At 38.1% G+C, this 27,763-nt stretch overlaps 1 protein-coding gene across 4 annotated transcripts in view; it reads right to left on the bottom strand.

Annotated features, from left to right (window-relative positions):
- DMRT1 (doublesex and mab-3 related transcription factor 1) overlaps positions 1 to 27,763 on the bottom strand; it is a 144,736-nt gene that overhangs the window by 44,380 nt on the left and 72,593 nt on the right. For all 4 annotated transcript variants that reach the window (XM_036738742.1, XM_036738744.1, XM_036738743.1 and 1 more), the window contains one exon: positions 12,401 to 12,545. In XM_036738742.1, coding sequence (XP_036594637.1) covers positions 12,401 to 12,545 — 145 coding nt within the window. The remainder of the gene's footprint in view (positions 1 to 12,400; positions 12,546 to 27,763) is intronic.

Raw genomic sequence — 27,763 nt, 5'->3', positions numbered from 1 at the left:
AAAGGAAACCAGCTATATTAAACATGTAATTGTTTTTCACCCAAGTCTATAGACTCCTTGAAATCTACAAAACATTATTTAAAAGACCTAAATCCAAATCCTGACTTTACTATCAGTGACTTAGGGCAAATTACTTATTATCTATGATCCTGTTTCCTCATCTTTAAAGTAGAAGGTTGAACCAAATGACCATTAAGACCCCGTTACCAGTTTTAAATGTATCTTTAAGAATCTTAAGATTATTTCTTAAAAGATGCTTACAAAATATATAATGATGATACATCTTGACTAAATGCCAGCTATGTTCAGAGCAAGAAAGGTCAATTTTGTAATTCTTTAATTGTAGTTCTGTTGGCACTTCCATTGTCAAAGCTAATTATCTGATGTTTTACTTGAGGTCTTCTGCCTTTATGATTATACCTGCCTTATTTACATAACAGAATAAATGAAAATAATTTGAAAAGTACAAAATGTTGTGCAAATATAAGGCATTCTTGAAGGGTACTCAGAGCTTTTTAGAAGGAAGTCAATAAATCCAGGGCAGTAAGTCTTCCTTCAACTTTTCTTTATGTTTTATGGTCAGGGGAAAAAAATCCATGTTGTACACCACATATTTGTGTACATCATGTTAATTTTTACTAGTGTGTGTAATACTACCCAATTCTTTTTAGCTACTTAACTCTGGGACTATATGACATTACAAAACAGGAGAAATGGCCTGTCTCTAATACTAGAATAAGATGCAAACTGACTATTCTTTTTAAAGCATCACAATGGGCAGACAGATTTTCCTTAGATGAGTATGTCTCACCTACTGCAGATGGTTCTCTGAACTACCTGCTATTTCCAGACAACAATTTGGCAGTGACTTTTCCAATGGCAGCACCTTATCTTAGAGAGTATGCATTATGGCCTAACATCCTTCAATCTGGCCAAAATTCTTCATTATATTATAAACACTTTCTTCGGATATTTTAAAAGAGAATTTTTTAAAAGAGGCTGGGGGGGGGGGAAGAGAAGAAAGAATAAAAGGTATACACTAAGAAGTAGAAGTAGAAAAACTAAATTTTTTTCTCATTAATCAGTATTCCAATTTAACTTCCTGTATTTTTCTGAATAGGAGATACATTCATTCATTCGTATATGCCTAAACACCTACTATGTGTCATATACTCTACTAGGTACTTAAGAATTACAGAGATAAATAAAATATATCCCTTATTCTTAAGTAAAGTAGCATGTAATAGGGGAGATAAGTTATATACATAGATGAACACAATACAATTAGAATATGGTAGGTGTATAATAGGAAAAAATGTTATTACATCAAAAGGAGCGCTACAGTCACACCATTATGTCATCAGGTACCTCAACATATTTTTTCCTTATGCATATCACTACTATCTTATATGCACAATCGTATGGTATGTATAGCTAATGCATCTCCCCGTAGAATATACAGACACATATATCTCTATTTTCGTGTGTGTGTGTGTGTGTGTGTGTGTGTGTGTGTGTGTGTGTGTGTGTGCGAGCGCATGCGCCAGAGAGAGCCGGGGGGGGGGGGGGGGGGGGCGGGGGAGAGAAATGGCAAACCACTCCAGTATCTTTGCCAAGAAAACCCCAAATGAGGTCATAAACAGTCAGACACAACTAAACAACAAGAGACAAAGATGCATATGGAGAGAATATCAAAACTCTAGCATTATCATTGTCCCCTCAGGTTGTGGGTTTGCTTAAAATTACTATGGCCAATGACACCGCGCGGCAAAAAAAGAGAGCACTGGGTGATAAGAGGACCTCATAAGGGTTCTTAGGTCACTTCTTTCATTTAATGTGCTTTGTGACTTTGGATAAGTCACCTAATCACTGAGGCTTTTAGTTTTCTCAAGTGTAAAGGGGGAGGGGAGAGGTAAGGAGGGAGGAGATTGGACCAAATTATCTCTAAGAGCTCTTGCAACTTTAAATCACATGTTCTATCTTCTAGCTAACTATGAAAGAGGGAAAGAGAGAAAGAAATAAGGAAGGAAGGAAGGAAGGAAGGAAGGAAGGAAGGAAGGAAGGAAGGAAGGAAGGAAGGAAGGAAGGAAGGAAGGAAGGAAGAAAGGAAGGAAGGAAGGATTTACTAAGTATATGTATCAAGTTATACGTTATAAGCTATATGTGTCAAGCACTATGCTAAGAACTTTACAATGATCTCACCTGATCCTCACAACAACCATGAGAGGTATGTACTATTATTATCCCTGTATTACGGATGAGAAAACTGAGTAAGGTGGAGGTTAAGTGACTTGCTGAGGTCACAGAGCTGTTGCGTATCTAAGATTTAAGCTCAGTTCTTCCGGACTCCAGCCCTAGTGACATACCCCTTACACCACTTACCTGTCATGCTGAATTACTAAATAGTGCCACTACAGTTTATTTCAAATGATCTCTGGAAATGAGTACAGTCTTTTCAGCTTGATATTTTGAATCTATTAAAATTCAATGGTTAACAAGCCAAATTTACAAGCCCACAAGTTAATTCTCTCCTAAATTACAATTACCATGTTTGAAACTCAAAATCCTCTATACAATATTGTCCAAAAGTGGAACAGAACACTTCAGGAGAGATATTAAAAGGACTTTCTGATGTTCTGGACAAACTTTCAGTAACTGAAGTCACAGTGTAGAGGTTGCGCACAGTGAAAGGCATGAAGCACATGTAATAAGCCACCATTTAATTTGTTGGCCTGCTCTATTCATAAAAGTCCTAGAACCTGTACAGATGGGTTTTAGGATGGTTGAATAATATACGACCAAAGGAAAAGGACCTTGGGGGGTAAGTCACTTAACCTGCTTGGTCTCTTTTTCCTTATTTATAAAATGAGAGGGATGGAACAGGGTCCTTCCAGCTCAAATACTATGATTCCGTGACCAAAGCTGAGTCTTTAGAATGTGCCCCTTTTTTTTCATGACTACCCTAGAATGTGGACCTGAAATACCTGGTTACAACAAAGAAGCCACAGTGAGTTCAAATTAGATAGACAGGTATGATAGATTTTGCATTTGTAACTTGCAAAAATCTGCAATTTTATGTAACAAATATATGCCAAAAGACAGCTCCTATAATGATCTGAAAGAGTTCTTTTAAAACTTCTGGCCTCTCAAATTTCTAAGTAACTCTGAATGGCTCTTGCAACAGATTGGGTGGATGGAAAATAATGACTTCCAAAAGAGACAATGATTTGGGACTTAAAAGGACCAAGATGGAACATTTGGAAATAGCTCAGGTTGAGCATGAGAGAAAAAAGAAATCTCAAACTATACTTTACTATGGATCCAAAAGAGTCAAAAGTAACACAAGGAAAATAATTACACACTGAAAATTGAGACTGAAAAACAAATCACCAAAAAAGGCTGAAGGTACAAGTTTTTGCCATTTTAAATGCAAGCTATTTTTGTAGCTGTCCATGGAACATATTCTGTAAGAACTCCCTATATTTGTTTATTCAACTTATAGAGACAGATAAATATAGCTATCCCTATCCTGTCTTCCACCAGGCCTCTACTGGGAAAAAAATCCCTTCTCTAAATTAAAGATTAATGTACATTACAATTTCATATGGTGGCTCCCAACTTGCCTTTTCCAAAGGCAGCATGTTAAAATACTGGTGTCAACTTTAAACTGAAATGATTATTCTGAAACATTCCTTGAGTTTCTGCAGCACGGTACATAAAATTGGGTGGGGGAGAGGAGAGAGGGGGAGACAGGGGGAGACAGCAGGGAAGAGGGGGGGAGAGAGAGAGAGAGAGAGAGAGAGAGAGAGAGAGAGAGAGAGAGAGAGAGAGAGAGAGGGAGAGAAACAAGAACACACTGCCTGCATCATTAAAAGAATTGGGTCCAAACCCCAGCTGTGCACTTTCTTGCCCTCTGTGACTTTGGGCGAGTCACTAAGCCACAAGTGGACTTCCACTTCCTTTTCTATTAAAGGAGGCGTTGCATTGGATGGCCTCTTAAGTTTCCTTCCAGTTTTAGGCCTCTGATTTTGTGATACTCTTCACTCTCAAGTCCAAAGAAAGTTTGCTACGTTATTAGCAGGCAAAGAAGGTATGTCTACAAAAAAGTCCTCTAGCCTAGATCCTCGTAGTTCATATTTATATTTGTTGTTTTCCATTTTTTTCAGTCGTGTCCAATTCCTTGCGATTCTGTTTGGGTTTTCTTGGCAAAGATACTGGAGTGGTTTGCCATTTCCTTCTCCAGCTGATTTTACAGATGAGGAAACTGAGGCACACAGTGAAGTGACTTGCCAGATTTGAACTCAGGTCTTCCTGACTCCAGGCCTGGTGTTCTACACACTCTACCACCTAGCTGCTTCCCTATTTATCAAAGCACTTTAAAGTTTACAAAGTGCTTTAGATACAGTAACACAACTGTGTGAAGAACATGCTATTACTATCCCCATCTTACAGATGAGAAAACCAAGTCTCAGAGAGCTTTAAGTGACTTGGCTCAGGGTCACAATGCTATTCCTCTGTATGATACTATGGGAAAAAATTCTAGCTCTGTCACTTACCTGAGTGACCTGAGCTAATCACTTCTCACCTCTCTAAGGGGGCAGGAGGGCACTCTACAACATCTGAGATCCCTTCTACCTCTAAATCTGTGTCTAAGGTGGAATTTGAATATAGGCTTTCCTGACTACAACTCCAGCACTCTACTCCCAGCTGCCTCATTAGCTGAGTGACAGCACTGTCATAAAGTGTGACCACTTTGTCCAGGTGCCAGCTGCTTCCAGAGAGCTTCCCCCATTACCATTCACAAAACCAGAGCTAGGGAAAATCAGGTCATGTGATTTCCCCTCTCTTATATACCCTGCCCAGCACAAATGGGCAATTAACACAGAAGAAATAGAAAAATATATTGAGAACATCTACTGTTATAACCCAGAAGATGGTAGGGACATACATATCTACATGTCAACTAAGATACACAAACTTTAGAATTGGGAGGTGAAAATAATGAATATCAACATGGCCCTTTTACATCTCATGGAAGAGAAGGAAAGGGAGACAAAAAAAATAAATTTGTGTTGATATCTAAGTCAATAAATCAATTTGGACAGTGAGGAGAAGAAATTTATCAGTTCTCAATGAGTGATCTGGAAAAAAAATAATTATTGACAATGGCACAAAATTTTCTCCTAAGTGCAGAAATCTCTCAAGGCAGCAAGTACTGGTACCAATTTGTATCTAGGGAAGTATAGTTCTTCTGTCACTTTGTACTCCCCTCATCTTAGTGACTTATATTTGCAGGAATGGAATCCGAGACTTCAAGCGCTAGAAGAGACTTTCCATATTATCTATAACATTGTCTGTCTCCCTGAGCTAAAGAACAGATCACCACCATGTGATGGCAATGGAATGCTGGAAATATCACTATTTTCAGAGTCTTCAGGGTCTGAAGGAAAGGTCTTGAATTGGATTTGAATTTAGTAGGAAATAAGAGTATGGGAGAAAATGTTCAATTCTTACCTTCAACTATGGGCTATGGTATATATAGCACCATATCCTAGTCATACATACATGTGTATATGTTTGCAATAAATTTCTTATAGAGTCCCTCCACATCACATATTTTTCTCAAAGATTACAGAAGCACTTCTTTTTATGCAAGGCACAGTTTCTTTGGTATAAAAAGGGACTTTTCAGGTTCAAAAGAAATCATTTAATCTTATTAAATTATAAACTTGACAATATTAATGTATAATAACATTTCATAGAAATAACCAGTCACTCATTGGCACATAGACCAAAATGCTGTGCATAATTTAGAAATGCGTTTGTTGTTCCTATTTTTTAAGAGGATGGATAGGAACTTATGGGGGGTGGAATAATTATTTTACAGGGAAGGGAAAGTTTTATTTTCTTTTTAGAATGCTATTTTAAAAAATAAAGTTTTTCCCACTATCAGATCACTGACCTTGGATCTAAGCAAAAAAAAAAAATTTAATGGAAGCAATTGATGGTGTGATTAGCTAAATTTGGCCTGCCCCATGAGGGTCATTAGTTAGTGGTGCAGAGGTGATTGATGTGAAAATTGCCACCTTCAGACAAATGGTAAGCCTGCTCAGCTACCCAAGAGAGAAAACTGTGTAGCTCAGTCTTGGTTAGAGAACAGGGAAGTCACTGAGAAAAGCTGATGAGGAACGACATAATTTACTTCCAAAGGCAATTTAAATTTCAGCATAGTCAATAGTCTTGCCCCACATATGCAAAACTTCACATGATATGAACTACTTGGTTGTACAACACCCAACTAATGTGTCTTTCCTACTCCCAGCATCCAATCTACTCCCGAACATAGCAAAGCACATTTGGAATTCTGTGCACGCAGAAAAGATCCCAGTGGGTCATCTCATACACCAGACGACACTGAGGGCCCCTTTCAACTTGAAGATCGTATTACACTACATAATTCTTTGTCTCCTTAATATATAAAACACCTCTAGTTCTTCTCACAAGAAGGAGGAAACTGATAGGGTTGGAATTACACAGAAAAAGTGTAAGCTCTTGGAGGACTGGGCTTGTTTCATTTTTCTCTATGCACCCCCAATTCTTAGCACGGTGCCTCCACATATTTTATAAGGCTCTACTTTTTTCCTAAGTTTTTCTTGACGTTAAGCTGAAATGTCTCCCTACAGCATATGTCCATCACTCCTACTTCTCACTAATGAAACCAAGCAGAACCAACCTTCTGCTACAAAAGTCCTAACATTTGACTACAATTACTATTTCCATGGTCTTCTTTTCTCCAAGCTAAATGGTACCGATTCCATCAGGCAATCCTTGTGAGGAAAGGCTTTCACAGCCTCTCTCCAATCTAGTCATCTTCCTTCAACCATGCTCCACTTGTCAATGCCCTTCCTAAAACAAGGTGGCCAAAACTCAACACGATATTCCAGACAAAATCTGACTAGGACCAGGTAGAGATCATTAAATTAGAAATGCCATCTCCTTCATTCTTAATTTACCTTTCGTAACATGGCCTAAGCCTGTATCATCTTTTTTTGGATACCATGTCATACAATTTACTCATATTAAGTCTACAATTCACTCAGGTTCCCAGACTTTTCTATTCTAATTTTTCTATCACAATGGCTCCATAATCCTTTTCTTAAAAAAAAGGGCAGAACTTTAGATTTATCTCTATAATGTTCTCTAAAAATATTCTTTAGGTCTAAGACAGATGATGAGTTCTCTGTGTAATTACATCAGTCTCTTTCAATAGATGCCCCTTTTCTTTCTCATTGGAATGACTGGTGTATATTTCATTCTAGAAAGTTAGTAGGATTGTAAATGGGTACAACCATTCTGGAAAGCAATTTGGATTTATATTTTAAAAAAAGTTAATAAAAAAGTGCATGCTCGTTGACCCAGCTATACCACTACTAGGCCTATACCCAAAAGAAATCAAAAAAGAGGAAAAGATCCCACAGGCACAAGAATATTTATAGTAGATCTTTTTGTGGTGGCAAAAAAATTGGAAATTCAAAGGCTGACCATCAATTGAGGAATGGTTGAATAAATTGTAGTATAGGAATGCAGTGAAATACTATTGTGCTGTAAGAAATGAGGAAAATAGATTTCAAAGAGACAAGGAAGGACTTGTATGAACTGATGCAGAGTGAAGTGAGAAGAACCAGAAAAACAACATACGCAAGAAGACTTCAGAGTCTTACAAACGGATGAAGAACAAGATGAGCAGAACCAAGAGAACAATTTATACACTGACAACAACACTATAAAGACAAATTATTTTGAAAGCCATGAGAACTATGATCAATATAATGACGATTCCAGAACTGATGATGAAACATGCCATCTATCCTCTGATACAGGGGCAGTGGATTAAGAGTGCAAATTGAAAAAAAAAGTACACATACACATGTACAAATAAGGGTGCAGAATAAAAGATACATACACATACATATTTTCTTCTTGTGTATTAAGAAAATGTAAGTAGAGGAGATTATGACAGGACATTTGGTGAGGATCAGTGGAACAATAAATAATCTGTATTATCCTAGGGGTATTCTATAGATCACCTGGACAGAAGATTGAAATAGGTAAAGAGTTTGGGATACAGACAATGGTAATAGGTATACTACGGAAATGTAATTTACTTACTCTATTTCTTTTGAATAAAGTTACATTATACCCTTCCATAGCCACATTCTAAGCATAAATCCCATCCCTAATAAGTCTAAGTTATACTTATATAAGATCAAATTTGCCTCCCTGCAAGTTCTACTTGCTTATTTTGCTGTATTTTGTGCATTTAGGTACAGATACCCAAAGCCAGTGGTGTTTTTGCTCACCCTCTTCTTGGATTTCACATCCTTGCCCTATCTACTGATATTCTTCTCGTGTGCTTGCTATGATACCTGATTTGGCAGATATATGGGAGCAGCGTTCTCCTTACCCCTACGTGTTCAATTTAAAGCTCCCTTGTGGATCTATTTTCACTGCTCCTCCTTACATGTACTCCATCCCAGGCCATCAGCATTCCCATATTTTAAAATGGACTAGAAATCCAAATTCGTATCTCAGACACCATCTTATTTCCCTAGTCATCCCTTCTCTTCCTTACCTTCTACCAGTAATCATGATAGACACATTGCCTATTCCATTCCTCTAAAGGTTTCAATTTTTTTGTCCCAAACTTCATAACCACTACAAATGCTTCTTAGTGTATTTATTCCTATATACATCACTGGGAATGGGAAAACAGTCAACAGATTTGACCAGTTTGGAGGTCTTGTCACTCAAGTATCCCTTGCAAAGATACTGGTCAGGTCAGGTTAGCATATGAATGCTTTGTTGCCTCCTTAGTAAGAAGTCAAAAAATCATCTCTACTTGCTTCTTCTTTTAACCATTCATTGCTGAAAGACTTCTTTCCTAGAATGCCTATAGATCCATACCATAAGAAACTGTTACCTGTTTCCTCTATGGGAAGCACTTTACACCTCTGCCCCTTCTTTCCTGTGCTGAAATCACATCCTCCCTAATCTTTGAAGGTTTTTCTATAGGGCTATATTGTGTTTATAAAACAAAACTATCAAATTCCTTGATAACTATGTCTCATATAAAGTTACTGTATTTACAAATAAAATATTAAAAGAAAACAGTTCAAAACTATTCCAGTAGTCAATTAAGATGAATCAAAAATGTAAGACAATTATCTGACTTCTGGAAGCAACCTTTTTATCAGCTAAACTAGAGTTTGAATGTTAAAGCTTGTTCATTTTAAGCACATAGCTTAGTTTCAAAATAACAACTTCTAACTCAAGCAGAAAGTGTCAATGTAGGTTTTCTTCGAAGGTCATCACAATGTTACTTTGCAAAGTCCTCTCTTCCACTACATTGTTCTTTCTTGCCAAGTTACAATCTTTGTTGTCCAAATGTCCACTGATAGCTGATGTTACTTTTATTCTTCATAGAATTATTTTTGCATTTTATTTCTAATAAATTATTTTAAAAATTATATCCAATGTCACACTATTTTTTTAATCAAAATGCCTCTCTTTGTCCCTTGTTTCCAATCTATGTAGCCTCAGGTGTCTTTGAAAGTTCATGTTCCTTCATTTTGTTTTCTACAGCTGCATTATATTAAACATAAACTCTTAGTTCTCTCCAAAGACAACATCACCTTTTCCCTTGCCCTCATGACATATGTCTTTGTCAATCTCTGTGTCCCTTCCCACATACCTTTGTCAAAATTCCCACACCTTCAGCATCTTCTATTATGTTTACACTATAGAGCTCTCACTTTTCTTTATGGAAATATTCCTTCACTGAGAATGAATTTCAATCATTTCAGCAATGACACACCTCTAACCTATCGAGACACTTGTTTTATCAGACAATATATAGGCCATATGGGGTAGGACACAATCATAATCATCAATCAATCAACCAACATTTATTGAAAACCCATGTGTCAGGCTCTGTGCTCAGTGCTGAATACACAAAGATGAAAATGAAACATGTCCTTGTCCTCAAGAACCTTTCATTCCAATGTATTTCTTTTTTATAAAAAGTCTAGTTTACATCCAGAAAATAATAATTCAAAGAAAAATTAATTCATTTGTTCACTGTTGAATTAATGAACAAATGAATAAGTACTGTACCTACGGTACATAGGAACACATAAAAGTCTAAGATAAGGTCCATTACTTTACTAATCTGACTCCCATCTAAGGTTGGTATTGGGAAGCAGTGGAAAATAAAGTTGGATGAAGGAAGGAAAGGCATACAAATAGGTACAATATATGATTACATGTTGAAAGTGCTCTATGAAAGGATCACAAAGCACTTAGCACATAATACAGGCTCTCAATAAATGTTCCCTTCCACTCTACGGAAAGTACAAACTAGGTACTGAACTAGCTCAGAGAAGGAGGGGGTACAGGAAATGGGCATTTAGAACAAGAGTAATTAAGAGATTTGTTGTAGAAGAGTTTATCTGAGATGGGCCTTAACATCACAGACTTAAGGACATTAAGAAAACTTAGAGGTCATTTAGTCCAATAGAATTTCATCAGGCTAAGATGGAGGCCCGGGCCTTAGGAGACTCTTAGGATTACAGATTTAGAGTTGTAAGGGACCTTAAAAGTTAATGACTATGATCTCCCTCATTTTAAAAATGAGTAAGTTAAGGCCCTAAAAGATGCAAAGGGGCTTATGAAAAATCTCCAGGATCAAAGATTTACAGCTAGAAGGGCCCTTAAAGGCTGTCTAAGATTCCAACCCCTTCATTTTATAGAAGACAAAATCAAGGACCAGAAAAGAGTAAGTTACTTGCAAAAGGTCACACAAGTAGTTCAGTGGCAGAGGAAGTATCTGAACCCAGGTCCCTTGACTCCAAATCTATTTCTCTTTCCACTATCACACTGCCTCTAAGTGAAGAGAAATTTAAACCAAAGGCTTCTGGTGCTGAATTCGATGTCCACCACACTGCCCGCCCTCTGCACTCTAAGCAATGGTTATAAATAAAGGATGGGGAGGTAGGAAAGCCCACTCTTTACAGGAGAATATCAAATAATCCAGGTCAGCTGTCAAGGGCTCTTTTGGTGGGATACCATGAAATAAGGCTAGAAAAGAAAGTATGGGGCCTAACAGAAGCCCTGAATGTCAAGCATAAGAATTTTGTTTTCTTTTGTTTGGAGGATGGCAGGGAGGATGTTGCATATGGTGGCCTTTATGCAAAACAGAATGAATAACCAACTAAAAATTACACAATAGTATGAGCAAAATTCATAATAAACAATACATGTAGCAAATGCCTATGCACCCAACATTCTCTTAAACCCAGGAAATTCCCCCAAACACAGGATTGATCGAGCCCTGGGCATTACAGGACACACCAAATTTGAATTGGATCCACTAGACAGTGAAAAAGCATTGGAAGCTTTTCTGCAAGGGATTGATCTGATCCAAATGGTGCCAGAGGAACATTAAAATGACTGCAGTTTGTAGGATAGATTAAATAGGATAGAATCTGGGGACAGGGAGATGGGTTAGGAGGCTTTAATAATAGATGGGTTAACTATAAATTTATTCCTGCTGACTAGGTTAGTGGCCGTGGCAATGGGTACAAATTGCTGAAGGAAGAAAAAGTAGGACTTGGTAACCAATTGGATGAAAGAGAGAGGTTACGTTGAAGATTCAGGTCCAAGTGACTGGGAGAATGGAGCTTCCATGAACAGAAACAGGAAAGGCAAGTGTAGAGGAAATCAAAGTTAAGAAAAACATTCAATCTATTGAAATGATCTGCAGAAATAATTTCATGATTGTAACTATCTTTAAATATTTATATTCCAAGTTTATGATCAAGAAGCACATACTAATTACGATTAAAGATACAAATGAAACCATCTAAGACTAAACTCCTTATCTAGTCATTTTAGAAATATCAGGAGAAAACTATCTTTTGCTAAGGATCAATGCAAAAAGAACAAAGTGACCCGAACCAGGAGAACAATTAGCACAACAAATAGGAAAACAATACTGAGAGAGATCAGAACAACTAAGCAGTGACCAATGATGATTTCTGAGGACTTAGGCTTCCCTTCCCCTTCCACTTCAAAGGACTAAAGGGGTGGAATGGGGCAACCATTTTCAAATGTGATCAACGTGTTGATTGGTTTTGATTAGCTATGCTTATTTGTTAAAATGGTGCATTAGATTGGGAAATTGTAATTTTTTAAAGATGATTTTAAAAGAATCCTTGTAAAATAAATTGTGTCAAAATTTTCCAACACTATTGAATCTTATCCAGTTAGTTTTTAACTCTTCCCTCAGTGTGAGACACTTTCTTCTCCACCTAAAATTAGATGTGGGTGACTAGGCACCTACCGCTTGCTTTTGCTTCAGAATAAGAAGGACCATCATCAAAAGCAAAGATCTGCGACACACTCTGGCTCAGGTAGGAGGTAGCAGGATAATAAGAATGCATCCTGTACTGGGAACCCATAGCATGACGATTCTCGGTGTTCTTCATCTGTTAAAATGGAATAAAACAAATTAAGAAATAAATTCAAATTCAAAATGTGCTTCCTATTTATTATGAGACAAACTCCTCTAACTTTTCAGATTTATGAATGTGGAATAAAGGACGTCATCAAAGAAACATTACCAACCAAGAAGCTAGATTAGTTACACGGTGAGAGTAAGGAATGGACATCCCATGTGCTCTCAGCTAGAACTCTTAAGATGTCAAAAAGGTCCCTCAGAACAACATGTAGAATCCCTCTGGCAAGCTTATGGTTGGGCATGGATAGACAGACAGAGATGGAAGCGTTGCAATGTGCACCACTAAAGGGAATATCCACACTTATGTGCCCACGTTTCTATTTAATCTTTTGAGTAGTTCCTCAGATCAAGAAAATAACCTGTATCATTACAAATGAAATACAAAGACCATGAACTGTTTAAATAGAGACATAACCATAAATTCTGGTTCCCAACGTACATCTCAGTCCAATAGTCTAGAAAGGAAGGAATGAAAAAAGGGAGGAAGGAAGGTAGAAAGGCAGGGAGGGAAAAAGAGAAAAAGAAAGAAGAAACACACCACAGATTCAATCTCTTATACTATAATCATGCAATATTAAATAATTATGATACTGAGTTTCCAATCCAAGGAATCTGATCTTTACTGTAATATCTACCACATAGAGACAGGATAAGGCCTGGACCTGTGATTCCACTGGTACAGGGAGCTTCTAGTGAAGAACTATCTCTAACAAAACAGGTTAGGCACCTTTTCTGCAACTCAGAGTCTCAGAAAGTTGCCTAGAGAACTCCAAGGTTATTAAATGACTTGCCTAAGGTCACTCAGTCACTGTGTGTCAGAAATAGGACTTGAGTGCAGTTCTTCCTGACCTGAAGGCCAGCTCTACCCCATTCTTCCTTCCATAAACCACATAGATATTATTTCTTAATTTCAAAAGAAAAGTCTTTATTAAAGGAATGCAAAGGACAAACTATGCATATGTTCAGAAGTAATGACACAGTAACCAAAGGAAATGTTGGATTAAAAAAAGAGACAAAACAAAGTAGTACTGGCTAGAGCTGGGCAGTTAATTTCAAGTACTGTGATTTTTCATAAAATTGCGAAAATTCATTGAATTATATTCTAAACATATTACAGACTTTAATCACTGCTAAACTAAAATAGGGTCTATAAACATGTTATTTTAACAGCCTAATAACTATATCCAGTATTTATAATCCTATGTATTTTATGTTATTTATTTTAAAACATTGTTCTGGTAACAAGTCCAAAGTCTTCACCAGACCAAAAAGTTAAGGACCTCCTTTCCCAAGTCCAAATACGACTGCTGATCTCTGTATTATGATTTATGAAGTTTATGCAAGCATTATCATGCCCCATCTAAAACTTGAGACTTCCCTTGGCTTTAGAATTTCTTGGAGAGGCAAATTTCTAGTCAACTGCATCTTACCTGCTTGCCTAATTTTAGATAATTTGATGGGTCCTATAGCATATTTACTCCATTCCTTTTCCCAATCTGTCATTCTCCTAATACATTTCTTCCTATCGTATACATTCTTCCTTGTATCAGGAGTAAAACAGTCTGTACTTGGAAGTAGACAAAACATGCTGGATAAGATACTGCCTCAAATGTGGGTGAGGCCATGTGAATCCCAGCTCCACAATAAGGAGATATGGAATCCACCAAGAAGGGAGTGATTGTCTGTGGCAACATTTAGAGTAAATAACTCAGCTGCCAATTAGAATAAAAAAGTCTGTTCTTTTGTTGGAAATTCCAAGGCATCAGAATGGCTTTCTAAAGCACTCTGCACCTGTTGCTGAAATCCTCGTCCTATTAATAAGGTACAATATTCTTCTTTTCCTTTACTATTTATTTTTTAAACATTCTTTTCTTTTTAAATATTCAGTTTTAACTTCTCTCCCTCCTTCCTACTCCCTCCTCCAACCACGGAGAAAGCAAGCAAGATGATATCAATTATACATGTGAAATTATGCAAACATATTTCCCTACTAGCCATGTTTCAACAAAAGGAAAGAAAAATAAAGAAAGTCAGAAGTTTATCAGTTGAGAGTGAGAGTTTATCAGTTTATCAGTTCTCTCTCTGGAGGTAGACAGCATTTTGCATTGTGAGTCCTCTGAAATTGTCTTGGATCACTGATCAGAGTAGCCAAGTCTTTCCAAGCTGGTAATCACGACAACACTGCTGAAACTGTGTGTGATAACGTCCTGGTTCTTCTCACTCTACTTTGTATCTGTTCTATTATAAGTCTTGCCATGTTTTTCTGAAACCACCCTATTCATCATTTCTTATAGCAGAATAGTACGGCCTCATACTCATATGGCACAACTTGTTCAGTCATTCTCTATTTTCATGCAATAGCAGAGAATAAAGAAACTTTCTGTATGACTAGTGCATAGGGATGACAGAATAAAGGAAAGAAACAACGTGACTATCTTTTTACTTTTAAGTAACATCTCCAAGAACGACATCTCTCTTGAGAGTTCTGTCAGTACTCCGAAGACTAACGAAGGAGCAAGTCAAGCACACAGAAAATGGGGGGGTGGGGGTGGGAGGTGAATGCTGTTAGGAATCCTATCAGCTTGAGATGTTTCTCAAATCTCAAGACTATGGGTAAAGACAAAACTTGAGCCTGGACCTGAAGGACCAAGGCAAGCAGGGAAGTCTTAAATACAAAATATGTCAAAAAATAAATGCATGGAACCAAAGTTCAGATTCACAAGTGTAATATGATGCAAAGAGTGACGTATTTGAAGTTAGAGGAACAGACTTCAAACTCTGCCTCTGTGTCTTCCTTGTGTGAGTTTGGCAAGCTACTGAACCTCCATGAGACTAAGTTTACACTTTGGTAAAAATAAGGAGGATTTGGGTTTCGTAATCCCAAACGTCCCTTTCAGCTCTAAAAGCAGATTATTTTATATACTACCTGGTCAACAACATTTTGTCTGATATTCTGTTTTTAACACTAGCAACTATCTAGTAGTACTCTGTAAAGTTGTGACTTTCAAATTTTAACGTCGGCCAAAAAGAGGGGACATTCTGGTATGAGCTTTTTTCCATAAAATGCTGCAAAGGTTGGCAAAAATATGCCAATCCTGATGAAATACATGATTTCTTTATCCACAATGTCTGAGAAAGAATGCACTTTTTTATATGCTTGCTTTAAAGTTTTTCTTGTAGCAGGAATGGCACTAAGGGATAGGTGTGGCATTGGATTGAAGAGACATATACAAAGAACTTTATTTATCTAAATCACTTAATCTGAGTCTCAGATTCCTCATCTACAAAACGGAGATAATGTGTATATAACATACCTTACAGTTTTGCGGTGATGAAAGCACTTTGTAAATTTTAATGTACTATATGTGAGCTATTCTTAATTATCAAGAATGAACAGTGATGTGGCTAATATGGAAATGTTTCGCATGACTGTACCTGTATCATCTATATCAAATTGCCTTCTCAAGAAATGGAAAGGGGAGGGAGGGAGGGAAAGAACTTGAAACTCCAAATAAAAGACTGAATAGTGAATGTGACTTTTATGATTAATTAGGTATTTTGCTTAACTTAGAGCTATCACCTATGGTGCCAGTTTTCACCGTTACCTTAACCCATGAGAATGGAAGGATCCTGAGGGCAGGGTTTGTTTTTGCCCTTCTTTGTGTTCCCAGCACTTTAAAGTATCTGGCACATAGTAAGCTCTTACCAAATGCTTGTTGACTCAATATGGCTTAAAAGATCTAGAATACAATATACTTATCATGAAATCTATCCTGAATGTCATTTAATCTGTCTTCGATCATTCTGACTTTGTAATGCCTTTATGAAAATGAATCACAGGTTAGTACTACAGCCAAAAGTCTGACTGCTTTAACTTTAATGGTTGCTTAAATCCTGATAAACAGGAGTCTACTATTCTACATAAACTCAACATCTATTTATTTAATTTTTCATGTACTATAAGGTAGGATCCCATATCTAGAGTTAGAAGGAGAATTGAGACAGTTTTTCAGGGTTCACAAACCTAAAATCTCCAACTTCTATATAATACTGTAATTACATATGGAATCAGAGATCTAGGGTTGAAAAAGTCACCTAGATCCTCTCATTTTCAAGATGAGACAACTTAGTCTCATAGAGGTTAAATGATTTTCCAACATATCCAATCAGTCACCACATCCTTCTATTTTTACCTCCTCGGCAACTCTCACATACCATCCCTTCTCTCTACTCACATAGCTACCATCTTAGTTCACGCCCTAAGAATCCCTCAACTACATTTTCCAACAACCTCTGAATTGGCCGCCTTGTGGGTCCATCATTTTACCACCCATCATCCATGCAGCTGCCGAAGTGATTTTCCTTAAACCCAACTGTGATGTCACTCCTCTACTCAATAAACTCCTTATGGCCACTAAGACCAAATATAAAGTCCTTGGCCATTTACAATCTGGTCCTAACATACCTGCCCGGCCTCACTGTATTCCCCCACCTACCCTCTATCATCCTAGCAAACTGGCCTTCTCTGTTCCTCACACATAACATTGTATCTTCCATCCTATTGTCCCATCCCGTGCCTTTGCACTGATCATCATTTAGTAATATCACCTGAACTTCATGGAATACAGTCCCTCTTCACCTCCACTCAATGAAGCCTTCTCTTCCTTTCAGATATGGCCCGATAAGGTTTTCAGATGCCACCACTCCCAAATGTTGATGAACTTTCTCATCAATTTTTTTAAACTCACAGTACACAAGAATGATTAAGAAAAGTACACAACACACACACACACACACACACACACACACACACACACACACATATTCTAGCAAGTGGCCTGAGAGATCAAGATAGTTTGATTCCCCAAATCTTAAATTTAGAAGTACCTCCAACTTTTAAGCCACATTCACACACAAGTAACAATCACTAATCCCTCTTACGGGCAGGAGTTCTTAACCTGCAGTCCGCAAACTATTTTTAAAAATACATATATTTTTATAACTTTTCCCAATACAATTGACTTCCTTTGCATCATATGTAGAAGCAATACGAGGACACTCTCAAGATCTTTGGGATTGATCGTGTGACATGGGAGACACTGCACAGGACCGCTCAGCATGGTGTGCCATTATCAGAGAAGGTGCTGTGCTCTATGAGCAAAGCAGAATTAAAACAGCTCAAAGGAAACACAATATGTGCAAGTTTGGACTATATGCCCCAGCTGTTCACACAGACTATCTGTGCCCAACCTCTGGTTGAGCATTCTGAGCTCATGCTGGCCTGATCAGCCAGAGTTGGACACACTGAATCTTGATTCAAGCATAGTGATGTCACTTTAGTCCTCTTTCAGAACGAAGGACAACAACCAACCAACCATTTTATTTATGAATGCTATTTTGAGAAGGCGCCTTTTGGTTTCACCAGTCTTCTAAAGGAGTCTAACATTTTTAAGAAAAGGCTAAGAACACCCACTGTATGATTTCATCTTTGAATACAAGCAGAAAGAAACGTGTTTGCAAAGTCCTGCCTACTTCCCTCAAATCAGTTGACATTTAATTTCTACTTACATAGAAACCAGCAAGTGCATCAACAACAAAAATTTACTTCAAAATCTTTGGAACATAAGTAAAAAAGTCAGCTAGGTGCTACAGCAAGTAGAGCGCTGGGCTAGGAACCGGGAAAACTCATCTTTCCAAGTTCAAATCCAGCTTCAGATACTAGTTGTGTGACCCTGGGCAAGTCATTTAACCTTGTTGGCTTCAGTTTCCTCATCTGTAAAATGAGCTGGAAAAGGAAACGGCAGACCCCTCCAGTATCTTTACCAAGAAAACCCCAAATGGGGTCCTGAAACAACTCAATAACAACAAAAGTAAAAGATTCCTTCAGGAGAAGAAATTATCTGGGATAAAATTCCAAATTTCCAACTTGAAATTTCTTCTGTTCCCCTACAGCCTTGAAAATGACAATCCTGTGAGAATGTGAATCACTCATTTTTTAATCCTTGGATAATGAAAATATGTTTTGTGTATTTTTCCTTTTCTGTATCAAAATCTTACTATTACTATGTCCTTCAGTGTTTTGGTTTTTTGAGGTTTTTTTAAATCTTCTGATAAGGATCGGGGAATGTCACTGAAGCTTCAGAAGTAACCAAATAGAGGAACTGGAGGAACCATTCAATCCTGATTAAGTTTTTACTTTTGTTTCCTTTGTCTCCAGGAGTGTGTAGAAGATGACCGGTTTCTTTTCAACATTGTAAGTTGTTTTAAACCCTCTTGAATTTAAAAAAAAAATAATAAAACGAGTAAAATCTAAAACTCCAGGATTTCAATGAATTATGACTACCATTATTATTAGTGTGTGGTAGCTGGCAAGCAAGAGACATGTTTTATAATCTTATTACCCGTACCAAGTCTATGAACCAGAGTACGACCAACAGATGGGAGCTAGGCTCTGCCAAGAATACGCATTGTATTAACCACTGAAGAAAATCTAAAGGCTTTAGGTTTTGTTTTATTAAACTGTTCAGAATACACAATCTGAACCATAAGGTTTCTTTTTTATAGATCTTGGCTACCCCATTTTATAGTAACAGTAAAATACCAACAAAGCATAAAAAATGTTTGACCTCAGCTCTGTAGAAAGATTCCTAAATGCAATTCTTTAGTTCTATACTAACTCTTTGGAAAGAGGGGTTTTTTGTACTTGTGTCAAAATCAGCTCTCCTGCCTGGCAAAAGTTTTCATTTTGTTTTGCTTTGCTTTTTTTTAAGGCTCTAGTAATTCCAAACTGTTTATAAAGGATTTTTAAAGCAGGTTTAGTTGCATGAAAATTGATGGGAAATAAAGGAAGATTCCTTCTGGAGAAGAAATCTGAATGAAAATTCCAAAACATCAGTAAACAAAGAGTATGTATATAAAATTTGATATTTAAAACTCCAAGAGATAGATACCAGCAGCCTTGGACTTTTTAATGCGAAAGGACCATTTGAAATGAATCCTAGCTTTTATTAAATCAAGATTTTTTAAAAATGAATTCAGTGCAGCTTCTGATACTCTGGACCTGGTCAACTTTGGGCATCCATGCTGATGGTAAGAGTGAAGAGTGTCCCCTTTCTGGATTTTGTCCCTTTCCTGTCCCCTTTCAAGGATTTTTGTAGTTTTAAGTGCTTTTCTCTCCTCCCTCCCCCCACCAACTCTCAAATTAGAAGCTGATGGTCACCTAAGTGTTCAGCCCTTATCTAATCACTACGTGATCGTTATAATGATTAACCCCCAAATCTGAGGGGAAACATGAAAAAACCTTGTACCTTAGTTATCTACTAACATCAGAATTTCACTCATTCTATATAAGATCCAACCACATACACCCTCTTCCCCCCTTTAACAACTTAAGGTACATTTTATAATGTCCTAAGCTGGAAGTTGGGGGTGGGGTAAGCTTTCTAACTCACTGACAAATTAACTCATTCCTGGAAAATCACTTCCCCTGGATGTTTTACAACAGAAATTAGCCAGGGGGAAATTTCTTTTGTAATTTTCAGATTCTGCAATGGAAGTAGTTCTTAAGGCCAATCTCAGTTTAACAATCTAATTGATAAGCGGGCTAACTAACTCATTTGCTTCTAGATCTTCTTATAGATAGCAGTGCTAGAATCACTTCGAAGTGTCTAAAAAAGCCTAAAGATTTTACATCTTCATGAAAATACTATTCCTTAATAGGGAGCCAGCTTGGTCAAACTAGTAACAAAAATAGTTGGCAATTTAGCTGATTTTCCTAGTCAATACCAAGACCAGATACAGGAGGTTATTAACAGCCTTTCCATTCCGAAACAGCTCACTATCCCACAGTGGTATCTAGCAAAGACACACACTCAGAAAGTTTGCAAAGTGCATCTGGTGCCCGTCACCAACTCCCACCTGGACTATTGAATCAATCTTGTAATTGGTCCGTCTGCTTCAAGGTTCTCCCTTCCACTCTGACGCCAAGGTGGTTTTCTAAAGCATAGGTCCGACTATATCACTCTTCCTTCACTACCACAGTGAGTTTCTGTGGCTCCCTATCACTTCCAGGATCAAACAAAAAAAGCCTTCGGTTTGGCATTTGCCCCTTTCCCGCCTCTCTGGTCTGCTTACACTTCTGTACACTCTGTAATCCAGCAATGCTGAACTACTCTTGCTGGTCCTTACGCATGACTCACCAGCGCCCATCTCCACATTTTTGCAGAGGCTGAACCCTGTGCCTCGGATGTTCTCCCTCCTCACCTCCACCCTTATCAAGGCTTCCTTCATGCTCTTTCTTCAGCTCTAATCCCACCTGCGGGAGGAGTTTCCAGATCCTTTATTCTCTCATGTCTTCCCTTCTGTCATTACTCACTTTCCCTATGCTCTTCATCTTATAGGTACACCTTGTTATTTACTTGTGCTCTCCTTCTTTAGAATGTGCTCTGCTGGAGGGTAGCTACTGTTTTTGCCTTTCTCTGCATTCCCCAGCTAAGCTCAGTGTAATACTGGATACCTGGTCATCACCTAATAAACAGCTGACTGGCTATCTGACCTCCAAATATCCTCCTAACAGCTTCTCATCCCTTTGCTGAGCTTGGAGCCATTGTCGTTCCATTTTCAATTGAGATGCATTACATTTTCTTGAACCTTAGTCAAACAAAAAGAAATTAAGCCATTTAATATCACAAGATCTGGATTTGGGAAGGAGAGGAATGAGAAATCATCTACAATGCATTTGTGCCATCCGCCTCCACTGATGAATGATGGGACTCAGTTTACCAAGTTACTCAAATTTTACCTACCATTTAAATGACCTTTGTTCAGTTCTCCTGGTATAACATCTTAGACAGGTGAAACGAAGTCCCTACTGAACCATGTCTACAGGATTCATTAAAATGCTTTAGAATGTTTTCACTCCTTCCAAATAATAATAATAATAATAGCTTATATTTAACGCTATTGTTATTTGAAAGGAGTGAAAGCATTAAATATGACCTTCACTATCATGGATTCTACCAGATTGGGGTAAAGAAACTAATTTTACTGGAAAAAAAGTTTTTTAAAAATAAGCTCCCAGATCTAAGTTTTAGAACCTTTGACGCAGAGATTTAGTTTCCAAGCAGTTTACATTTATTGTCTTGTTTCATCTTTGCAAGAGGAAAATAAATTCAGTATTTTAGAAAACATAGGCATAAGCAGTGTGAGAATGTGCATGTGAATCGGGGGGAGGGCATTCCACACCTTTAAAATTGCCTAAACTGTAATGGGTGCTCTAGTGAATGACCATAGCTCAGGCCCTAATTCCCTCCCTGGTGGGCTGGCGTATTTAGCATGCCATTCAGTTCTGAGTCTCTGAGCTGTGAAAAGTGGCTAATCAGCTAATGGATATTTCAAAGGGAAATGATTACAGGTGACAACTTACTATGAAGCCTAAGCCCCAAGTGAACAGTGGAGTGTGACAAGAGCAGCTCATCTCCAATTAATGCTAATCTCAGAACCAGAGTCCCTCTCTTGACCCCTCTCCAGCGAACCCCTTTCCTTTCCTTCTTTCCTGCTATACCCCCTCATTTGATTTTCTGTATTAATCATCCTCTCTCCTTTTCTGAGTCTCCCCCTCTAGTATCCTTCCTTCCACCTGCCATCATATGGAACCAAGGAGAATATGTTAATATTAGTTAATATTTAGCATGCAATAGTATTAATAAATATTTAGTATTTAATATCAATTAATAATAATTTAAAATTGTATTTTCTGAATGAAACTTCAACAATGGATAGAGGGCTGTCCTTGGAGTTTGAGACCTATTGAGTCAAGTGTTGCTTCTGATACATGCTGCTTGTGTGATCACAAACAAGTCACTGAATATCTCAGTGCCCCCAAGCAACCTTCTATACTATTAGTTACATGAGTTGTTCATATGAATCAGTGGAATGATTTTGCATACCAGCAATTCCCCCACTGATCAAGTTCATATACCCGACCTCCCCTCACCCCGTCAAAAAAGTGAATAAAGAGCCTCTCTTCTTAACTTTAAAACAAGTAAGGTTATTGTTTAGTATTTGAAAACTCAATTAACTTTAATTTATTGAGTGCCGGAGATACAAACACAAAGAATAAAGCAATGATAACTTCCTAAGAGGTTAGGTAGTATCAGAGGAGCACCAATTTAAACTTTGGTACTAACAAGGTCAGGGAAAACTAAATGAAAAGGATAATAGGTGTCACAAGAGTCCACAAGATGGCCTTGCCCATTGCAGAGAGTGTTGGGGGCAGCTAGGTAGTGCAGTGGAGAGTGCTTAATCTTGAATCAGGAAGACCTCAATTTTTCAATCCTCCTCCAAAACCTCATTAGCTGTGTGACTCTGAGCAAGCCACTTGACATCTGTCTGCTTCAGTTTCCTCTTATGTAATACAGGGGTAATAGTATCCCCAGAGCTTATTATGGCTCTTAGTATGCCACTGCATACATGCTTGTTGAATTGCTTTGACTTGGTTCACTATGGTGAAGTTTTAAGTGTAGTTTTGAGTTCAATTTAAATAGAGCTCCAACTTTCTAGGACTGACTCTCACCTAGTATCTCTAGGAATAGGACCTCATAGGGAGATCTTTCATCCCTCCGGTTCCAAGGCTAGAAACAGTGTCTTCCTGCCTAATCCTTCTAATGACCTAATTCTGGCTTACCAAGTGAGGCACACACATCTAAGCATACATAAATCCAAGGAACAAAGATAAAACACTCTTAGCCTTTCAGAGAAAGGTAATGCACATTCATATAACTTCCGAAGAATATAGTTGATTTGTTTTGGGTTGTGTTTAAACAACAAATCAATGATGTAAGTTAGGGGAGCCAGTTTCCAAAAGTTCAGAAAAAAATGATCAGTGTGATCAAATGGAAAAAAGGAAGACACCTCAAGATGAATGGGAGACTCATAAAGAAGAAATCCTGACAAAAATCCCAAATGCTTCTGATGAGGAAGAAAGGCGGTATGTGTATGGTTTCACAGAGAAATTCTGCAAGGGGCCCAGGTTTTATGGCAGCCATTCATTTAAAAATTCTGAGTAAAGTTACTGTGCTAGGTACTGCAATAATGTGGAAAACAGTAGAAGGGGTTGTGCGCCAAGTATTCATAAGAAGGGGCGAGGACCATAACAAACTTAGGTAGGAGGTAGGGACTGTGTAGGTCAGCACTAAGGGTGAGGAAAGCAACAGGACAGTCAGGGGTGCAGCTGAGGTGCTTGGCACCATACAACCAAGAAACACACCACAGGAGGACGAAAGGTGGGTCCAAGCTTAATGCCCTTAAGAAACGTTCTGCATTCTTTAAGTCTCCTGAGGATAAAACACACTGATTTAGGGGTGGCTCTGTATCTCTCTGCAGGTGCACCGATCTGTGGGAAGATGGTCGGAAGAGACTGGATGTGTATACCCATCCCTACCTTGGCCATCTACGGTATGTTCTGTGGCAGTGCTCAGTACTGTTCCCGATGGAAGGGAGTTTGTTGTCCGTAAAGGGTTAAATCTTTAATGGGAAGACACTTCAACGGCAGCCCCAGCTCTGTTTCTGGTATGGTACTTATTCCAAGGAGTTACCCAGTCACCCAAAGTATGTGTTTGAAAGCTCAAGTTAAAAACCTGTAATTGCTTTAAAGCATTACTCATCAAATACCCTTAGACACTAAGGATTAGAGGAGCAAGATGGTGTGTGTAATACAAAGAACCCTAGGTTTGGAGTTATGGGAGCTGAGTTTGAATCCCACACCTGCGATTTACCACCTGTCCAAGTTTGGAGGTGTCAGTTTCCTTCCCAGTAAAAAGAGAAGACTGGACTAGATATCTTCTAAGGTCCCTTCTAGCTCTAGACTGATGGCCCTGTATTTGCTTGTGAACATATTTTCTGATTTAAGTCACTTTATAGCTTCTTTGTATCAGAGATGCTCTCCATATAAGACTATCAATATAGTGAGACTGCTAAAAAAAACTCCCCAAGGAATGAGAAGAAACCATCACCTTCATAATTCAGGCTTCTCTCATTATCCTCACTGTTATGCCAAACTTACACATTTTATTACTTTAATTGATGATCAACTCCATTCAATCTCCGGATTTCACTCACATGCACCCCACATATTCTAATCTGTAGTCAAGTCTTGTGGTGTCTACCTCACACAACATTGCTCTTCTACATCCCCTTCCTTCCCTGACAAAGGCCCTCATTACCTCATACCTGGACTAGCGCAACAGTCTGCTGGACCCTGCCTTAAGTCTCTCCCCACTCCAGGCAACTGCCAAAGTGATCCTCCAAAGTGCAAGTCTGACCATACCATCACCTTCACCCCCACCCCGACTCAATAAACTCCAGTGGCTCCCTGTTAACCTCTAAAATTAAATAAAAAGTCTTTTGTTTGGGGTTTTTAATCCTTTACAACCAGACCCTTCCTACTTTTCTAGTCCTCTGACACTTCCTTCCAAGTACTCTACAATCTAGCAACATTGGTTTGCTTTCTATCCCTCGAACCAAGGGGTGTTCTCCTTTTCCATCTCCATCTCTTGGCAAATCCTACCTTCCACAAAAAGCCCTTGCCATCCTCCTTAATTTCTAGTGCCTTCTCTCTGAGATTATCTGCTAAACAATTAACAAACATTTATTAAGCACCTACCATGTGTCAGGCACTGTGCTAAGTGCTGGGAACACAAAAAGAGGCAAAAAATAATCCCTGCCCTCAAGGAGCTTACAATTTAATGGAGAGAAAATACGCAAACAAATATATACAAAGCAAGCTATATAAGGATGAATAGGAGATAATTTGACACAGGGGAGGCACTGGGGTTAATGGGGCTAGGGAAGGCTTCCTGTAGGAGGGATTTTAGTTAGGACTTAAAGGAATCCATGAAGGTCAGTCATTAGAGTGGAAAAGAAAGAGCATTCCAGCACCTCTCTCTCTCTCTCTCTCTCTCTCTCTCTCACACACACACAGTTTATATGTTGTCTATGTTTTTGTATCCTTGTATGCCCAATGCTTGGCCCAGTGGCTGTAAGTAATTAGTGCTGGATGTAATAAAGGGATGCCTCTTGCAGAAGGTGAGATGATAGATATATAGATACAGATAGATAGATAGATGAGAGATAAATGAGTAAATATGAATAAAAGAGTAAATAAGTGTTTATTGTTGATAATAATGATAATGAAGATGACAAAGATGATGGTGATGATGGTGAAGATGATGATAAAAACGAAAATTAGTTTGAGCTTTTTGGCTTCAGTAACCATTATTTCCCCACTAAAGCTCCATCCTGATGCTTCTTTGTGGCATGGAGGTGACCCTGGGTTCTTGTAGGCCATGGCTGCAAAGTACAAGGGTCTGACAGGTCCTACATCAAACTGGAACTCCCATGTATAAGACCAGCAACGGACTGCCATCCAAGGAACAGCCCAGCTGAGTTGAGAGAGACTCGGGATCAGAAGGGGAGCCATAAAATAATCATTTTTTTCAGCCAGAGCTACTCATGAAGACTGTCCAAGAACTAGAAGAGTTATAATCCCCTTTAATATTAATGCTGTCTCTAGCTTGTTTATACATAGTTGTTTGCATGCTGTCTCGCCCGTTAGACTGCATATTGAGAGTAAGGACTGTCTTGTGCCTTTCTTTGAATCCTCAGTGCTTAGCACACGCTTACTGGATGACCAGCTATAAAATCCTTCAGAATAATCTTATCAGTGGGGAGAGAGCTCAGACCAATGAAATCATGGGTTCCTGAAATAAATATTATTGCAGTCACCACACAAAACTCTTTCCTTCCCTATTTTAATATATTACAGTTGTCTATCACTACTATTTCAAAAACATAAAAATCTTTACAGATAAACTTTTGCCCAAGTGCTTAGAGGTGCTATTTGTAGAACTGATTTAAGTCTCTGGCCATCCTTCTCACAGCTGTCAAAACAGCATTCCTAAAGCAAAAAAATTCTGACCAAGTCACTTCCCTAATCAAAAATGTTCTTATGCCTTTAAGGTAAAATACACGCTCCTCAGCTTGGCTCTTAAAGAGCTTTATAATTGGGTCCTAACCTTTCCACTTACTTCACTTTCAGACTTATGCCCAAACCCCCTCCCACTTACTTTCATCAAACTTAATTACAGCCCTCCAATAGAATAGCAAAGACTCAATTTCCTGACCCCTAGCCTTTGTACACCTTGTCCCTCAAGCCTGCAAAACAGTCCCTCTTCACCTCTGCCTTTTAGAATACTTGGTTTCCTCCACATCTCAGTCTTTCCCAATCTTGCTAGTTTGCATCCTCCAGTAAAATGTAAGCTGATTGTGGCACAAGAGCAGGCTTTTGTTTACTTGGGCTTTTTTTACATCTTTTTCTTTGTAGCATCGAGTCCAGTATCTTGCACATAGTAGGTGCTCGATCAATATTGGCTAAATTGAATTGACTTGAGTTTGAATCCTGGCTCTAACAGCTTCTAGCTACGTGACCATGGGGAAACAATCTTAACTTCTCTGAACCTCACTTTCTCCCTCTGCAAAATGAAGCTAAAAATGTTTGTGCTAACCTATCTTACAAGGTTGCTATAAAGATGACACTTTCTAAATTTTTAGGTGCTGGAAAAATATGGGGTGATTTTTTAATTGCCATTCAGAATTCCTCTTATATTTGATTCATAGAAAGACAAAGAAAGATTCCCTTTTATATATATATATAAAATACATATATTTCAGAATTATATAGCTATCATAATATACATACATATATATATCTAAAACCTTAAATTTATATATTAACATGTATACGGCATTCTTCAGTGTGAAAAAGGGAAAGTAAAGGAGATAGTGAAGGTGTATTCTGGGACTTACTTCGACTTTAGAATAGGAAATCCTAGAGGTATTCATATCTGTCTCACCTTGATAGACAAACTTAATTAACCTTTGCTATTCTGTTCCAACCTACTGTTTTAGACAAAAGCACTGACCCATAAACAATATGTTACCATCAGAATCTCAATTGCCGAGACACCAAGAGATATAGCCCTATCAGCAGTATCGGAAAATAAACCACATAGATTAGCTCCTCTAAGAAATATGGATTATATTCATGTCACACATGAGCTGTCAGAAACATTAGGATACTTTTAGCATAAATCTGCTGTGTGAAGGCTATCTTATGAAGATAGTGCATGA

This window comes from Trichosurus vulpecula, chromosome 9 (assembly GCF_011100635.1).
Source record: "Trichosurus vulpecula isolate mTriVul1 chromosome 9, mTriVul1.pri, whole genome shotgun sequence".
Taxonomy (NCBI): Eukaryota; Metazoa; Chordata; class Mammalia; order Diprotodontia; family Phalangeridae; genus Trichosurus; species Trichosurus vulpecula.
The sequence above is the reverse complement of the archived record's forward strand: the minus strand, read 5'-3'. Positions and strand labels throughout refer to the sequence as shown.